Below are 19,801 nucleotides of genomic sequence, written 5' to 3'. Positions count from 1 at the left end.
ACACAAAGAAGGAAGAATTTGTGATGACTTTTTAAAATAGGTGGGTCATTCTGAACAGTGGTGATCAGTAATTTCTCATTGGGAACAGCAGTGCTCAGTGATTGGTCATTATGAAGTAGTGAGCATTGATTTGTCATTTTGAAAAGTGGTGATCAGTGATTAGCCTTTTTGAATAATGGAGAACAGTGATTGGTCATTATCAACAGTGGCCATCCCTGATTGGTCATTATGACGAGTGTCATCAGTGATTGGTCATTCTGAACAGAGGTCATCTGGCATTGGTCATTGTAAACAGAGGCGATCAGTGACTTCACAATGTGATCCATGATTGGTACATCTAAAAAAAAAGAGTTGATCCATGATTGGTTATTGGAAACAGTATTGCTCAGTGGTCGATTGTCGGTTGATCAACTCGCATAAGAGTGTTCAAACAGTTGAAAAAGTGAACAAATTAAGAAAGACACACACACACACACACACACACACACACACGCACATTAAAAAACACTAAATTGGAGAAAAACAAGAATATCTTTTGATGAAATGTGGAAACTCTGATGGCAGACAGCATATGGAGCTGGCTTATTGTTTCCTCTACAGTATTTTCTTTAAATGATGACACTATGGCTGATTGCAAAATCATACTTCCCATACAGACCTGTGGTGAAGGATGTACTATCTCCTATGTCCTGTAACACTTAGTACATTTTTTACTTGACCAGTTCCTGTAGAATTACTTATTTAACTGCTTCCTTGAGGTCACCTTTAATAAGTTACTTATGTTGAAATGACTTCATCTTTGCCTGAATATATTTCACTATGCATGCAAATAATTAAGGTAAAAAAAAATTATCACAGAAAACGGAAACATCAGCTAACAGTTGGCTACAAGAAGCAATTGTCTGAAAACAGAACTGAAAGAGGCAATAAGTGTTTCTAGTAGGTTAACCACCAAGGGTTCTGCTTCATAAAAAGGTTCTGTCTGACAGCGTTTCCACATGAAGAACAGCACAAAGATCTTTAGCTTAACTGTGTTGTTTTTGTTAGTGTGCAGACCATTCAGTACAAAAATGGAACAAGACACTTCATTGTTTTGATTCAAATCCATGTACCATGTACCAGCATATATATATATATATATATATATATATATATATATATATATATATATATATATATATATATATATATATATATATATATATATATTAGCATCACATCTTCCATCTGTACACATCTGAAAACTGAGGAGACCAGTTACTGAAAGTTTTGGAAGAGGAATGTTGTCCCATATTTGTCTGATACAGGATTCTAGCTGCTCAACAGTTCTGGGTTTCCTTTGTTGTGTTTTTTGTTTAATGATGCGCCAAATGTTTTCAAGTGGTGAAAGGTCTAGACTGCAGTTCAGCACCCGGACTCTTCTACTATGAAGTCATGCTGTTGTAATAGATGCAGTATGTGGTTAGCATTGTCTTGCTCCAATATGCAAGGCCTTCCCTGAAAAAAACGTTTTCTGAATGGAAGCATTTGTTGCTCTAAACCTATTTTATTTTGCGGATGTGTGAAATGTGTGGGCATTTCGGGTTTTACAACAATCTAGCGATATGGATTCTTTTGTGTTCCAGCTTCAAGAATTTCTTTGTATTACCCAAATGTAATCTAACAAATGTAAAATATTTAATTACATTTTTCCATTTGTTTAATTTTATTCAATCAATTTAATTTGAACCAATTTAATTGATTACTCAATTTAATCAATATAATAAAAAAAGGTGTATCGCATTATTTATATTTATTACATTTTATTTCATATATATTTTATTTTTTATAAATATAATTTTATATATTATTTAACCAAGCAGGCATTTTATTTTAAATTGTAATAAAAAATGTAAACTGTTAATGTTCACAAATGTTAATAATAATAAACTGTGTTAAATAAAAATAACAAGCAATTTTATGTTTTGCATTTCTTCCCCATAACTCTACCCAAATTGTACTGAACCGTGATTTAAAAACTTAAGAGACGTACTGAACCGTGAATTTTCTGTACCGTTTATTAAGTATGCGTGAGTAAGTGTTTTAGCATGCTATACAATAGTTAGCGCCTCACTAGACTGTTATGTAAATAATTTACCACAAAGAGAATGCTAGCAGACAGTTTCTAAAAATGGGAAGCCTTCAGCTTAATGTCAGAGACTAGCATTCTCCTGGTGGTAAATGATCAACTCAACATTTCAGTTACTCTGTTCTACATATTATGTCCTTCTTGGGTATTTTTAGCCAGTGCACCTTGAACCTTGAACTTTCACAGACATTACATCACATTTTTATATTAGAACAGGTTCAAGATTAACTACTTGCTCCTTGTGACGGAAAAAAAAACTTCACAGTGAATATATTTGATTCCATGACGTAGTTGTGTGTGTTAGCTGAGATGGAACATCTGGAGTAAAGCCGGGAAAATTAATTCCCTACAAATACGGTATTACAGAATATTGAGCTTTTTTCATGGCAATAAATCAATCTATCTAATCAATAATTTTCTATGCAATTCTGTACAGTTACAATGTATTTCATTTTGATTAATTCTATTAATTTTATTTGCCTATATTCATTTTTAATGTAATTGTAACGTAATGTATTCTATTCTGTATTGTGTTGTGTTGTGTTGTGTTGTGTTGTGTTCTGGTACATTCTTGTTTATTGCATTCTATTTAATTGTATTCACATTGTATGTAAATATGGGCTATTGGACAGTAATTTATTGTCATGTATTCTATTCTATTCTATTCTATTCTATTGTAAGAATATTTATATTCTGTTATCGAATTTATTCTATTCTATTGTGTTCGGGTTTATTCTATTCTATTCGTTTAATTTAACGTACAGTGTAAAGACCAAGCGAATTTATTCACACCACCTGCAAAATATCATTCCTTCCAATTCTATATTAAGAAAAGTTAATTTTGTAGTAGACAAGATTTATGAACAAACTTCTAAACACAAGCACATGCAAGTCCTTATGCTTAATCCTCTGATGAGGAACATAAAGATTGTTCAGTGCAGTGACTAAGAAGACAGTGAAGACAGGTCTGAGAGACAGGAAGTATGGTGGTCCAGTCATGGAGGAAAGCGGGGGCAGAAGCCAAAAATACATCAGACTGCACCATCAGGGTGTGTGTAATATCACGCACGCCGACACATGTATGTGAACACACACACACACACACACACACACACACACACACACACACACACACAGACACAAACAAGTATTTAAGAAGTGTCATGTGAAGTCCCGAGAGCGAAAAAAATACTTTTGTAGACAGTAAATGATGTCATACTGACATACCTTTTACACGTCTACCTTTAATCAATAAAAACACCAAAACATTTAGATTAATAAAAAACTATATATTTTTGTTCTCCATCATCAACAGAGACTGCTTCCATTTAATAGTGTCTTGGTTTGGAAACTCAGACAGCAATGGCACCATTTTCACTTTTGACTGGAGTTTGAGTACAATAATACCCCAGAAAAAGCAGCCTATTGGCCAACACCAAGTTGTGCAATATGTTGAAAAGGTCATAAATATTTGTGGCTGCTCTCTAAACCAAACACAACCGTGTCACACTACAAAGTATTAATATTCTTCAAATGGACACATTTTCCAAACAAACAGCGTTCGTTTAGAAAGTGTCTCATTAATTCCTGAGCTGTTGCTCAAACATCTGCTTAAGCCTTTTGTAGTCGAACTGGGCAAAATTGTTTTCTCAAAAGGCCGAGATGTCCCGTTTGTTTTAAGAGTTTTTCCACAAGATTAACTTTATTGTTCTTTCTTGGGTTGCTGTCGTGGACGTGAACTGTGTTTTGTTCAAACTACAAGCAAACATTGACTTTGTAAGATGACAAATAAATCCGAACATTTCCTTCATTTGTACTAAATGAATTTCTTGCCACTTAAATATACTTAAAAAGATCTGTAAGTCGTATACCTATGGATTTACACAAACACACACACACACACGCACACGCACACGCACACACACACACACACACACACACACACACACACACACACACACACACACAGAGGACTTTAAAGACTGAGGACTTTGTGATTTATGGTTTCTCAGGAACGTGAAAAGCTGAATCTTTCTTTTATCTTGAGAGAGATGCCACTACTTTACTATCCACTAATTAATTAATTAAAAAATGAACATTATTATTATTATTCTTCTTCTTCTTCTTCTTCTTCTTCTTATTATTATTATTATTATTATTATTATTATTATGTGTAGTAAAGAGGAATAAAAACACTTTTCCACTCTGTCCTAAATGTTATTTTCTATAACTGCACATTCTAAAGCATTTGATTTCTTACTTAATTTACATTTAAAAATAGGGTTGTTTTCAAGACCACATTGTTCAAATCCAAGACCAGGACCAAGATTGAGTCAAGGTCAAGTTTTATTGGTCTCAAAGCAAAGCCAGGATTATATACAAATGCAAAATGACTGAATTAAATTTTGGGACAAAAAAAACAAACACCAAATCCGTTTCAACCCTAATCCTTCATCTAGCTGGTTTCTTTCATGCATTACACCAATTTCTAGGCTGTTTTCTAGAAAAAAGGGACGTCATTCCATGCGCATACCCAAGGCAAGCCTGAGGCTATATAGAAAGCATCTCAAGCCCAAACTGATGTCCCACAGCCATGTTTATAAGTGTATATGCAACTCTATATACTATTGTCTTACTCTTATATTCACAATATTCAATTCGAGATGAAAGCAAATTCATAAGAAATGCTTAGCTGCACAATTCCTGTTTTTCTTTCTGTTTTGTTCATAAGGAAATCCCTTAAACCCTCTCAACTTGAATTTACAATCAATGACCTATTTCCTGGCTACGGATTTAACTTTAATGAGGTAAAGCCCAACAAGGCAACATGTCTATCAGGCTTTTGGGTTAAAAACCTACCATATAAAACCACCCATTAAAATCCCAGAGCTTTCAGGACTAGGATTTATGGTCCACTTTTGGACAAATGCATTATATACCTTTGGAAACACACCTACATGCAAACTTCATGCATGTGCTACAGATCGCTGTGTCCCAGAGGTTTAAGATGTTTCTACTCAGAGTGGGTTCCTGTCCTGAGTTATTTGAGTGTTTAATGTTTAATATGACACAATGCACAAGTCTAATCTAGACCACATAATCTTTCCTACTGTTCATTAATACTCTCATGTACCATTTAATGGTGCAGGACCTAATAGTTTATTTCAATGATCTTTTAAAAAACAAGTGCGGCTAAGCCGAAACCTCGTAAGATTTCCATACAAACTGACCACAGAGACTGATGGCTTAAGTCTTATTTTATGGTCCAGAACCTGCAGCACTTTGAGTTTTATGCTTATAAAAGGTGACATCAGCTTCATAAACTAATTCTGTGGGACCAGGGCTCAGTTAAAGCCACGTGCAATGTTTCCACAGCAATCAAATGGCAAAATAGGGGCCAATGATCAGGCAGAGTAGAACTACACTCTTAGATATGCTCCATGGGCTCTGTATCAGAAGACTTGACTGTATACCAATGTGCCAAAAATGACTATTTTTTAATTATTATTATAATTTTTCTATTATGTTCAATGAAGTGTTAAAAAATAAACGAGTTCCACTTAGTGATCAGTTTAGAGCCATAAAGAATCATTAAAAAGTCTCCAGCCAGCCTCTATTCCACTTTCTGAAAGTTTGGAAGTGCTAACACTGGAGACTCCTTCCAAAAATGATAAACCATAACATATACGAGCGAGTTTATTATGATACAAACCTGTTCTTTGCGTCGCAATCCCAATGTTGTAGATCTTCGCTGTTATAGATTTAATTAATGCATCATCATTCAGCAAAATTTAGAAAATGAATTAAGAATGTCTTGTTTTTTCATCACAAACAAACATCATCGAGAAAACAAGGCTTAATTTTAACATCTAAAGCATTTGGCATTTTGACTCCATTATGTAGACCGACTTTATACAACTGAGCAGATATCAGCTCTTTACAAGATAAGATTCTGCTCCATCATCTATATCTTCAATTTAAAATTCCATATTAAAGTGTTCATTCATCTGTTAATCAAAGCAACGAATCCACTGTCACATTGTACCATGCAATGACCTTTGGATCTGAAGTTTTGCTGAATGTGAAGACAGCAGGTTTTGTGTGATGATTGCAGAAAGTGGGAAAGTTTCTGTAATCCTGTGGTAATGTGGTTCTGTCGTTGTGTTAATCCGTCTGGGATCCACGGGGAGCTTGGCAGCCAAGGCTGTGCAGTGAGACGCTTATTTTAACATTTAAAAATTCCAGACACAAACTATAGACTTCTCGTCTGTGCCAAGAACCCGGTTGAAGAAAAACATTGCAGCTTCAACCCCCACACTCCCCCCCACACACCTCCTCCGTCCAATCACACCGCAATGCAACATGTTTTGACGCATCCAATCATTATAAAACGACCTCCAACCTAGGATTAGTGTGTCTGATACAGCTTTTTTTCCCAGTGATGTTTTATTTTTGCTGCGACTACCTTTGAGTCAACACCCTGCACAAAACTCAAAACTCCCCGCACATGAGGCATCATACAGAAGACCGCACATGCCATAAAACATCTACAATCAATCACTCCTGAAGAATGCTTTATTATTGCCTGAAGGTGTAACTCGTGACAGGTAGACAAATCACAAGCCCTAATAAACACTTAAATGCCCTATTTAATTAAGCACACTTTAATGACAAATCATGATGTACAGCTCTGGAATGTATCACTGTCTGGAGTCTTCTTTCTTCAGCTTTAAATGCACTATTGTACACTGAACAATGATGGAGTGTATCACACAAAAGACGGATTAATCTAAAGAAGTCCAACAGATCAATCAATCAATCAATCAGTCTATTTATCTATTCTGTCTATGAGTAATGCATTTTTTAACAATTATGTAAAATAACTTAGTGAGCTATACTGAAATAACCACAAGCTCCTTTATGAATTATATTCAAATAAAAATTTGCACTTGGTTGTAAAGATGTTGGACTTCTGATCATAAGACCGCCGAATTGCCACTGCTGGACCCTTGAGAGAGACCCGTTTCCCTGCTCACAGAACTCAGACGTGCGCTTCGGCTCATCGTCTTGTTGTACGGTGAGTCGGTTCCAGTGAGCCACAGTCCAGACTGAACCACATGGTGTTGAAGTTTTTAATGGGAGCCATGTTGGTTCAGTATTCCTTTCATATAACCTTCTTTGCTCCAAAACAACCCCAAACTATTAAACGTCCACCTCCATGTGTGAGTGTGGAGGTGAGGGAGTCTGATCACATCTTCTCTCCTGTAGTTCTTCTAGTAGAGACACAAATTTCCTATATGTAACTTTCTTCCACTCGTTCACTGTCCAGTGCTTGAGTGTTTTTGCCCATAAGTTTGTTGCATACAAACAAAAGGAAGATGCATGCGCCTTAAAAGTCATAAAACAATCAGTGTTTACATTTAATTCACAAACACAGTACCACCATGGTGTTTTTTTTTTTTGCTTGTATTATTATAACAATGTTTTAGAAAAGTAGATCATAAATCGGTCCAAAGACATTTATAGTCTCCACTGTTTTAGCCACTGCTGCTGCCGGATTTCAGAAACTTAAATACTACATGTTGACTTTTCTTATTGTTTTGCAGTTTTACATGATTAAATAAATCTTTAGTCTATAACAATGTAATGATTACATATTAATTTAGTGATGTTAAATAGTTTTTTTTTTAAAGGGATTAAACTATACTATTAAAGTCTAGTATTAAAAAACTTCAATAGGAGCATTTACTTACACAGTATAACAAGAGTACATGTAGTTCCTTCCTTTTCATCGCTGCTTATTGATGGATTCAGCGCAGAGATGATCAAAGTTGTTCCACAGTGACATTTGATTTGGTATATGAGATATATATAAATATATCAGAAGAGGAAAAACAAATTGGAAACATAAGAAGCAGCTTCATGTCTCTTATTAAAGGTCACTGAATATCTGTAAAAGTAATAGAATTCTATTATACAATAAATTGGATTGTTTCTCTTTGGTACTATATGATTCATTTAAAAAAAATAACAAAACCCCCCCAAAACAACGCATAAATTCAGCAGATTACAGCCTCATGTTTTCTGTTTATTTATACATTTTAAAATATATATAAAAAAAACCAAAAAGCAGAAGCATTATGGTGATGTATAATGTGATTTATTGTTTATAATTAATATTGGAACCATTATTTTCGGCCCAAGGCCCTCAATCAAGTTTTTGGATTTTGGCCCTTCATTGGAAAAAGTTTTGGCACCTCTGATTATCTCATAATGAAGTCCAAAAGACTGACAGACTGACTGTCATATACGCCAGTACAATAGAGACTCAGGCTGCCAACAAGTGTTTTATTTCACAAACAGTCTGAAAATGTCTATAACATTGAAAACAATCCAAGATATGTTTTTCTTCCCTTCTTCTTCTTCTTTGCCATGCTGGTGCTGAATGTTTGCATTGGCTGGCCACAGAACCCACAGGAAGAGTGGGAGTAGAAAAGGTGGGACATCAGCGGTAAAACTCGTGACTTCACAAGATGCACTTTGATTGGCCGAATCCAGGGACAGCAGGGTTTAAAAGCCATACAGCTGCATGCATGAAAACAAAACAAAGAGACTTAGAAAGTAGTGAGAGATCCACGAGAACACAGCAGCAAGAGATTTACAACAGCACAGGGATACAGGTAAAACATCACCTTTATTATTTTTTTATTCTAATGTTTTTATTTATTTAATTTATTTATTTAATTTGTATTTTCTTTTTTGAAAGATGTTTCACAAACAGAGGTCCTGCTTGTTTGGTGGTTGAATGTATGAGTTGAATGAAAGACACTTAATATCTTAAAGCATAACTAGAGCTTTTTTTCAGATCAGATCAGCGCTGGTTTGAGTTTTAACTAAAGCACAAGGGGATTTTTGCTTTTTTGTTTTCTCAATGAACTTACAGAAGGAATCAAATTGTGAAATTGTCACCGTTGTTGTTTTTTTCAATTTGCTGTTTATTGAAGCAAAATGTGAATAACAGAAGAGGAAGTTATAAAGGTCAGCTGACTCATTTATTTCAGCAACAAAACCACCCAATTACAGCCTCATGCCAAAGACTAATAATAACAACAGTTAACTGAAAAAAAACAATAACCTGAAACATCCTTCACAATGTTCTCCTTCAGCTTTTCAGCCTTTACATCAAAGACACAAAAATGTTGATTTGCTATAATTATGTCCTTAATGAGAAACATTTGCTTAAATATAGTAAATTATAATTGTAGTGGCTCCACTGGAAGGAGATTATTATAGCTGTAGCAGAACACTCACGGCTTATGTTTATAGTTGTAGTGTTATCGTGGCAAAAAAAAGAAAACATGGGGGTTGTTTCATGGTGAAAGCTGGATGTAGTTAGAAAAGGGAAACTGTTTCCTGTCTGCCAAAAATGTAGTGGCTGATCTGATATGGGCACACGGCCGTCGCTGTGGGTTTGCCTTGTGGAAAAATAAACGTGAAAAAACACCCGGAACGCTAATTGATGGAGTTTAAAGTTATAGGAATTCTGTGCATGTGATGAGGTCTTTCTCGAGGAAGTCCTGCTTTTATTATGTGTCTGGATTATTTTATTTGTTCATGCATGATGAATCAAAGTTTGTTTGTCACATACACATTCATACAGAGTACGACATGTGAAATGCTTTTTTACGACTGTCCAACGTGTAAAAAATATAAATAGAATATAATAATAAAATAAAGTAAATAAAAAAAAACAGAAGTATAAATGTATAACGATGAAGTATGAAAATAAGGTTAAGAATAAAAGTATGTCATGTTGAAAAAAATGCGAAATAACAATGATCTCATGGTGATGTGTAACTTTTCTCACTTTTCTAGGACACACCAAGGAAAAATGAAGGCTGTTATTGTATTCGTGCTGCTTTTCGCAGCAGTCTATTGTCACCCTGTAAGTTCAGACCAACTCATATCAGTGCATGGAAGTGATTTCTGGAAGGAATAGTTTAATAAACCTTTCTTTGTGTCACAGTATTCCTTTGTGATGAGTTCATATCTTCTGTTTTACAGGTCAAACGTTCAGCCAGCAGCTCAGAGAGCTCTGAGGTGCAGCCTGTCGATACTCAGGTGAACGTTTGGAACATGATATACAATTTACACGGCTGTGGAATTGTTGTAACCTCTCAGAGCATCATTTACTAATAAAACAGTTTCATATTCAGACATTATGTTTCTATGTGGTTTATAACTGCTCCTTGGCATGCTTGTGTTTCTACCAGGTTTTGAAAGTCACTCCAGTCACTGACATCAGCTCTGAAGAGGTACGAGAGACTCATCCTGCTTGCTAACCTCATGAGACACTCTTTCCTTATAAAGTCTTCACTGTGCATGCTGTTAAATACAGTGTAAAACTTGTTTAATAAGAATATCGTATACAGGATGGAAAAGTAGCTCATGTTCTTGTCGATGGCTATTAGATCCCATATCATGATCTCTGGGCTGGTTTTTTTTTTCCCCAGGATGATGATGATGATGATGATGCTGATGATAGTGACAGCGATGAGTCTGATGAGAACGGAATGACCACCGTTCCTCCTGTTTTCATGGAGACCACTCTGATCCCAGTAATTAACGGCCGTGGAGACAGCATTGGCTACCAGAGTGACTACAAGAAACCCATCTATGATGTGGATGGCAACAACATCGAGAAAGGACCTTTTTCTTATAAATCATACGAGTCTGACAAGACCGAGTATAACGATGTGGACCTGAAAGTATACAAGGTAAACCAGAAAGCATTCAAATCTAATATCTAATAAATTGTGCTCTATGTTCTCATGTGTGATCTATATAGAAGCATCATCTAAATGTCTATTTAAGCAAACAAAATCTGAATCTCAGCAAGTTCCTCTGGTTCCTCAGGCTTTGCAGGTGCACAATGTTGGGTTGGACCAGGGAATGGACACCTCAAGTGGCACGGATGCTGACGACGTGAGCCAGCAAGAGCAAAAGGCCGCTTCCACTTCTAGTGCCAGTGATGCCACGCCCAGTGTGGAGAGCGACGAAGACAGCCAGAGCAGCGAGGAGGACACGAGCGTGCCCACCACGACCGACAGCAATTCATCTGAGAGCGACGAGAGCGACGAGAGCAACACCACCGACCAGACTGCACTGATCAAGAGTGACAACGCTGAAGTCGTGATCGCTTAAAATGAGCCCAGAGCTGCTGGTGACACGTGACTCACTTCACCTCGTGTGATAAGAAGCAGAACGCAACGATACGGCGCGGAAAAACCTGCTCTGATCCTGAAGCTGCATTTCGTTACCTGTCAAAAAGCCGTTTCTTTCAAACAAACCTACATTTGCACAATCATTTATGATAAGTTTATGTAATATATTTTATTCATCCCTATATCATGATTTATCATTTATTATTAAAGTCTTTTTTTCTTTTTCAAGAAGTTACTGGTTGGTCATTATTCAGTATTTTATTAAAATATACAAACGTATATATAGAAATATAATATAATCCAATAAAATATATACAATTCAGTGTTATTTGTGTAGAACTTTTAACAAAACACGTCGTCTCAAAGCAGATTTACCGAAAGAAAATTTCAAATAAAAAAAAAACCCTGAGATGGTATGAAGAAGAAACCGTGAGAGAAACCAGACTCAAAAGAGAACCTCATCCTCAATGCTGAATGTGCATTTATTTCAGTTCCATCATTGTTGATGTTTTCATGTAAAACAGCCCAAAAAAATCCATTTTCATCGTTCTTGAGTTTAACCCTTGACAGGAAACTAATAGATCTTTACACTGTTCTTGTGTTGAACATCCTCAGAGTGGCATCCAAGTACATCCAAGTACACAAATGAACACTATAAAAGTTAATACACGAGCAAAGCATTTCATTCCACACTGTGCACAAGGTTTAAACATTAATCTTCTCACCTTATATTAGAAATATGTATAAAACTTTAGATTACTCAAAACAAAACCTGAACCTGATTTCATCCTGGCTTTAAAATAATCACACTCATTTTCTCAGGCAACACTAATAATATACATAAAAATTTAATAACTCAACATCTATCCATTATAGCAAACTAGACAGCAGCGGCCGCTCCTGATTGGTCTAAAAGTCCGGCATCAAAATATAAACTTAAAATATAAATTATACACATTTAAAAAAACAAAAAAATAGGTTGAAATAGCTGTTAATAAGCCTGTAAACCAAAGCCTGAATAAATATTTATTGAATTAAATGTATATTATATTATATTTATTAAATATATCATTTATATAAAAGCGACCATGTCAAACTAGCTGGCGATAAAGTATATAGCTATAGGAATATTTTACATTTTGGTAGAAAATTTAATAACATTTTTATTACAGTTAAAACTGAAACTTTAAATTGTGGTCCAATTAAATGATACATTTCAAACATTCATCAAAAAAAGAGGGACAAATCAAAATTTCATAAACTTTCTGAAATATTAAAAAATATTCCACAAGAGGGCGCTGTAATTTTTATAGACACATCCACAGAAATGGAAGTATCGTCTAATTCTTTCGGCTTTTCCCATTAGGGGGCGCCACAGCTGATCATCCGTTTCCATACCCCCCCTGTCCTCTACATCTGCCTCTTTCACCCCAACCACCTGCATGTCTTCCTTCACCACATCCATAAACCTCCTCCTTGTTCTTCCTCTATTCCTCCTTTCTGGTGTCTCCATCCTCAGCATTCTCCTACTGATATACCCCATGTCCCTCTTCTGCACATGTCCAAACAATCTCAATCTCACCTCAATCTCACGTCCTACATGCCCTGTCCCTCTAATAAACTCATTTCTAATCCTGTCCATCCTCGTCACTCCCAAAGAACATCTCAACATCTTCAGGTCTGCTACCTCCAGCTCCACCTCCTGTCTTTTACTCAATGCCACTGTCACATACAGAAATGGAAGTATGCATATTATTAATGAAATGGTGGTCATGCAGTTCAGATCCACATGCAGGACACATCTGTCAGATTAATTGGGATTAAATGTAAATGCGTATTGAACAGAAGAATAAAGTGACTCATGCCGTGGTTTTATAACGTTATTTATTGTAACATGACATTAAAAATGCATTGCATATATTTGAATACAGAACGTTACCTTTGCTATAACAATGTTAATGTCATTCATTACAGCGCAATAACAATGAAATCAAATGAATCAAATCAAATAAAAATTTAAGTGTCTCGAATATAGAAAAAGATTTGATCAGACCAGCAAATGACTAAAATCAATACTTATGTGTCTTTTCTTAAGCTTTAAGGTACAGCAACTAAATATCTCCTCTAGGCTCAGTTTGCTGATGCACTGTAAAACACGTGACCAACGGTGGTAGAACAGTTGTACGCCTGGTAGGCTCAGGTTCAGCAGTGGTGATCAAATCCTCCTCAGACGATGAAGACTCACTGGAGTCGCTAGTTGAAGAAGTACCAGATTCACTGGATGTAGACATCTCAGATTCAGAAGATGAGTTGCTTGATTCATTCGATTCCATGGATTTGGAGTCATGAAACCTACTGTTTATTGTCAGATGTCTATTTCCGTACCTGGGATGAAGCTGGAAGCAAATACGTCAATGAGAAACTGATCCTGGTGTGACTAAAAAAGTCTTATCAATTACAGACAACTGATTGTTGCATTTTTTTAAACTTACAGGTTTGGTGAAAACAAATGAAAGCAGCATCAGGAGCAGTGTCGTCCTCAACTTCCACATCCTTTAGATCAAACAGGTTAGCAGAACAAAAGTCAGTAAACCTGCGTGTGCTGTGACACACCTGTAAAATCAATGCAATAGCAACGACAATCCTCCTCACATCAATCGTTACCTTGAACGCTTTCATTCAGTCCACATATTCCACAGTGTCTCTGCTTCTGGGTCGCTGCAGTTTATATACTGATCAGCTGTAATTTTAGGGTGGGTTCAGGAATACGTCCAGACTGATGAATGAGTGATGCTCCACAAGCTTTGAGCAATATCCGCTGACATCGTCTTTCCCGTCAGTGGCCTTACTTAATCTGTATAATTACAGTGTGGAAATCCAAACATTAGTTTGAATTACTCATACGTGGAGTTTTCGCCTGGTTTGGAACAAGACACTTTTTAAAACATTCAATATAAAAAAACTCAGGAACCTGAAACTGTTTCAAGTTGCTTGAAGAAACCAAAGAACGACTATGAAAAATGTTTATGGACACCTGAGTTTAAGATGTTTTCATCCCATTCCACGTGTAGTCCACGTTTTGCTATTATAATAACCTCCACTCTTCTGGGAAGATGTTCCTCTAGATTTAGTGTAGATTTGTGTGAGATTTCAACTACAAGGCTGTTAGTAAAGGCAGGTAGTGATGCAGGTGAGAAGGTGAGGAGATTCCTGGGGTGCAGTCAATGTTCACATTCACCCTAAAGCTGTTCAATAGGGTTGGAGCTCTACAGCAGGAGATCTTCCACTCCAACCCATGTAAAGCAGATCTTCACAGAGCAGGTTTTGTGCACAGGGGTATTGTGATGCTGGAACAGGTTTAAGTCTCGTAGTTCATGTGAAGGGAAAATTTCATGCTACAGCAATCAAAGGCATCAGATACGATTGTGTGACACACAGTTTGTTGAAGAACAACATAGGAATGGAAAAGTCAGGTGTCCCAATACTTTTGGCCATATAATGATCTTAACATGATTAGATGAGGAATGTATGATGGGTAAGAATCATCTAAAAGCTGAACATGACAACCGCGTACGAATGATATTGTCTTTATAATCCACTACTGATCATGTCCTCACGATATGTTTTAAATGGGTTCTTTTGAGGTTCTTTGAAAATCTTTCCATTGACGCCTAGAGAGGCATTATTAGGGACAATCAAATCAAATGGGGACTAAAACTGTGCTGGGCTCCAACCTAGAACTACAATTAATTACCTAAATCTTGGACTTTGAGCAAAGCTCTCTGGATTTACATTCATTGGTTTGCTATTTAAAAAGACTGGATGGTAAATGGGTGTGTCAGGAAAAACACTCAGAAAGAAACACTGATCTTGGTTATTATTAGCTCCTATTATAAACTAAATACGCTCACTTTGTGGTGATTAAGTGTGCAGATGTGTATTACAATAGAGATTGCAGTAAAAACATTATTTGATTAGATTAAAGTTTGTTTCTGTAGAACGTTTCACAATAGAAACTGTCTCAAAGCAGCTTTACAGTCACTTAATTACATGCACCAGTTCATTTCCAGTGTAAAAGGAAATAAATATCACCAGTTGACCCGATGTACCCGCACTAACCAGAGCAGACTTGTTTCTAATCCCACCCCAGAATCCAGTCAGGAAAAATCCCTTTTCTGCTCACCACAGGTTTCTGTGTCTCTCAGTCTCACGTTGTCATCAATCATTGCTCATATCTTTGGATCGTTTTTAATGTCCGACATCGAATGGTAGGAGGTTTGTTTTTCTACAAACCACCTCCTGTGAGTCAAAATCACTGGTGTGTGATATGTTACTGTACGTGAGTAACACACGCTTACGAATAGGGTTTTTTTTCTTAAATACCCAAGCAGAGATTGTGCCAAACAAGTCAAACAATGAGATCAGACACCGACTGAAGAAAGTGACTGGTGAAAAGTTATTATGGTTTGGTAAAGTGTTTGAGAATGTACAGAAGAGCGAATAAATAAAGGAAAGTTTTTCCAGTCTGACACAAAATCCTGAGAGTCAAATGCAAGTAAAGAAATTCAGTAAAAAAAAAAAATAAATATATAAATATAAAAGACATATCAAACAAACAAATAAATAAATAAATAAATAAATAAATAAATAAATAAATAAATAAATAAATAAATAAATAAATAAATAAATAAATAAATAAATTACACACACACACACACACACACACACACACACACACATATATATATATATATATATATATATATATATATATATATATATATATATATATATATATATATATATATATATGATCCGCTGTGGCGACCCCAAATGGGAGAAGCTGAAAGAAGAAGAAGAAGAAGAAGAAGAAGAAGAAGAAGAAGAAGAAGAAGAAGAAGAAGAAGCTGAGGTCAGAACACAAGCTCAGCCATGATACAATGCCCCTCGAGCACAGACGGCCATACAGGAAGAGACCAGAGTAGAAATAATCTTATCACTGGATAATGGAGCGGAAGATCTACAGCAATAGAGCTTTAACCCTATTATACTCTTTTGGGATGAAGATAAACGCTGCACCCCAGGACTCCTCACCTCATCTACATCAGTACCTGACTTTAATAACGCCCTTGTAGATGAATGAATTTCCACAAAATCTTGTGCAACATCTGATCAGAAGACTGAAGGATATTATAACAGAGAATCTGGACTGAATGTGGAATGGGATGATCTAAAAGATACAGATGGAGCACCAAACTTATGGTTAACAAACTTTTATCAAATGCAGTGTGTGTGAACAAAACACTGTTTATTGCATAAGCTCATATCCATCCAACAAGGACTACTAGTAGCTTCTTAAAAAATAAAGTTTATGAATATTCTTTTCTTTTCCAGGTCATTTTTTTTACAGGACCAAAAATAAACTTCTACAAGTTAAAACAACCTCTTACTGGATCTCATTCTTTTTTTATGATTCTGCCACAAAATCCACATATTTCACTTTCAAAATTTGAAACAGATCAGAGTTTATTATTTGAAACTGATTTCACAAGGTGCTTCCTGATAGAAACTGTCAGTGAAAAAGGTTTGCGGTTGTGCTTGATAAGGTTTGTGTTTTGATAAGGTCTAGACAGGATCATGTACATCATTAATGTGGTTTCAGCAAGCAGGTGATCAGAAGGTATTAGTGGTTCAGTCGCTTGCACATATGATTCAACTTGATCTAAAAAAGCAGTTAAAAACAGATTACTGCTGAATATTACATCATATAATCAGTTGACTTTGACTAATCCTGAGCATTGATGTGTAGTTTGCTTATGCTCTTCCTTATGAGCTTCCTCTCGGGTTTGTGCTTTCCCAAGAAAAAGGAACTGGTTAGTGGATATCTTGAAATCTTGATATAATATCCTGACTAGAGGTAGTGGATTTGACCGATATCTATTTATTACAAAAAAACAAAAACACCGAAAAAAACCCATTACTGAATCATGAAAATCTGCTAAATTAAATAAGTGTGAATATATCAATTAATACATATAATTATATAATTAATAAATATAATATAGCTATTTCCGTGCAACGTGCAATCTCACGTGTAAAAATAAACAGCATGTTATGTCAGTGATTCACCTCTAGGGGCCGCTCTCGTAATGACAGCGGACCAGAAGCCGGTAAAACAATCGGTATGGATTTTTGCAGATAGTTTCAGCTGTCGGTCGACCTCTAATCCTGACATCTTTTTGTATTTAATTATTGACTTTGCTCAACACTTCTCATTTCTACTCATTTGGTTATGTTTCCACACTGCCACCTGCTGTAATCAGCATGCTAGTGGAAAACTCCTGTAGTGAACACACAGCTGGCCTTCAGCAGAGCGAGAAAGATCCTCACGATTTCTGGTTTATTAGTGAAGATCAACAGGATTGACAAGTAAAACAACATGACAGAAAAACAAAACTGTTAATAGCCGCATTCATTTACAGTTAATTTGCCATTCAGAAGATAATTACACTCTAAATAAATACAATAAGGTTGTGCAATCTTATATTTTGTTGTTGTGTATGATATTTTTTGGAGGTATGTTCTCTAGCAAGTGCTAAGGTCATCCAGGAGCAGGTATATTTATACTTGAAACATGTGGCAGTTTAATTTTTTCAACAATGAACTTCATTTAACCTGAATACATGACTTTTAAAGATCACTACATGCATGTTATCCAATATTAAGAAGTGGAAACACTCATTAGCCCATTGCTGGTTCAGAAATATTCAGGTTGCTACGATAGTTATTTGCTGTTACACAATTCTGTTCAGTTCATGTTCTCAGTATTTACTGTCTTTATTTATTGTTGCATGAATTTTATTTTGTCCTGCAAAATATTGTGTATTTGTGTTTTATATAGTCTTGAGCACTGGTGTACAGGTTCAATACTGCACCACAAAACATTTTATTCCAGTGTACGCCAAAGACCAGTGTAGTTTTCAGAATGTTCTCTGTGTGTGTGTGTGTGTGTGTTTGTGTGTGTGTGTGTGTGTGTGTGTGTGTGTGTGTGGTCAGCTTGTTGAATAGGATTTAGGTGTGGTGAAGGTGCAGGCCATTCCACCCTTGATAACACTCCAGCTGACTATTTGCTCTCTAAACTCATGTGTGTACAGAACATTATGTATACTGTACTTTACTGTAAAACTATTGTGTCCCTACATAATTCACATATGGCCATTAGATGAAAGTGTGTTATAGATATAAGTCATGTTTTGGGGTACAGGTTTTCCTCATCATTAGCTCCATCTCTCTCTCTCTCTCTCTCTCTCTCTCTCTCTCTCTCTCTCTCTCTCTCTGTTATCATAATCGCTTGGCCTTTGAGGGAGGTGGTGGCATAGCCCTTAACCCCACAGCTGCTCAGTTGTATGAATGAGATGATTGTAAGTTGCTCTGGATAAGAACAATGCTGTAAATGTAACTGGATGTTCGTTTCACACTCGTGTTAATTAATTAGCTGAACTTGTAATAAAATATGTTTAAAAAAAAAAGCAAATGTTGATAGTAGCTTTTAAAGGGCACAACACAATAAATAATAGTGTCATACCTACAGACATTTTCCCCAGAACATTCTGATGACACCCTCACAACTCTTCCATGGACCAGTACTGGGTCCTGACAGGGTTCTTGGGGACCTTTGGTGTAGCAGAAGTGGTTGCTCAATGATTAAGACATTGGACTTTGGATCGGAAGGTCACAAGTTAAAATCCTACCACCACCAAGCTGCCACTGCTGGGCCCCTGAGAAAGGCCCTTAGCTCTCCCCTGCTCAGTTGTAAGTCACTCTGGATAAAGGCATCTGCCAATTTCCATTAATGTTAATGTAAATGTAGAGGATGGACAATTAAAAAAACAACATAATTAACTAAAAAATGTTTAGTAACATATAAGTCATTGTTCAAGACTGTAAATGCGTCACTGTATATGTAATACTGTATTACAGGTTCTTACTGCATTTAATTCAGTCTTTAATAACCCTTTCATACATCTTTAGGCCGTCGTATACAAAGATGAAATGCTGTAATGTAATGCGTGTCTTTACATGGCAATACAATCATTGACACCCAGATACTCTACAATTGTATTCCAAAACTATAAATAATGTATTACATATGAACTTACTGAAGCTGGATCTCTGAATGTTTAAAAAGCATTAGCTGATATTCACCCACAACCTTTCAGGAGTCCCCTTACATTGGCATGTTGTTGAGCAGAAAAGGAACAAACACCTCACATTAAAAGGAACTAGTGACATCTCTTGGTTAAACTTGGTTACTGACATTAAAGGAATTAAAACCTGCTTTTTGGTTCACATCTCTCATCTTTGAGTAGATGCTCCTTATTTACAACACAGCCAAAAGACAAACAGCACATTTTCTTGTGTAATTATCGTCTGCTGAAATTGTTGTGCC

General features: G+C 36.0%; 1 protein-coding gene and 1 long non-coding RNA gene across 2 annotated transcripts; one reads left to right on the top strand and one right to left on the bottom strand.

Moving 5' to 3' along the window:
• The first annotated feature begins 8,695 nt into the window (after positions 1-8,695).
• Positions 8,696-11,572, top strand: spp1 (secreted phosphoprotein 1). Its single transcript, XM_046861185.1, has 6 exons — positions 8,696-8,808; positions 10,004-10,073; positions 10,193-10,249; positions 10,402-10,443; positions 10,642-10,905; positions 11,045-11,572. The coding sequence occupies exons 2-6, from the start codon at positions 10,020-10,022 to the stop codon at positions 11,330-11,332; spliced, it is 705 nt and encodes a 234-aa protein (XP_046717141.1). The 5' UTR covers positions 8,696-8,808; positions 10,004-10,019; the 3' UTR covers positions 11,333-11,572.
• A 1,640-nt stretch (positions 11,573-13,212) lies between these two features.
• On the bottom strand, positions 13,213-19,579 carry LOC124393390. The gene is made up of 4 exons (XR_006927318.1): positions 19,512-19,579; positions 14,017-14,206; positions 13,845-13,905; positions 13,213-13,748 (listed from the first exon to the last, which is right to left on the bottom strand). It is a non-coding gene; the product is annotated as an uncharacterized LOC124393390 (long non-coding RNA).
• Between the last annotated feature and the right edge of the window lie 222 nt (positions 19,580-19,801).

This window comes from Silurus meridionalis, chromosome 11, assembly GCF_014805685.1.
Source record: "Silurus meridionalis isolate SWU-2019-XX chromosome 11, ASM1480568v1, whole genome shotgun sequence".
NCBI classification, from domain to species: Eukaryota; Metazoa; Chordata; class Actinopteri; order Siluriformes; family Siluridae; genus Silurus; species Silurus meridionalis.
The sequence above is the reverse complement of the archived record's forward strand: the minus strand, read 5'-3'. Positions and strand labels throughout refer to the sequence as shown.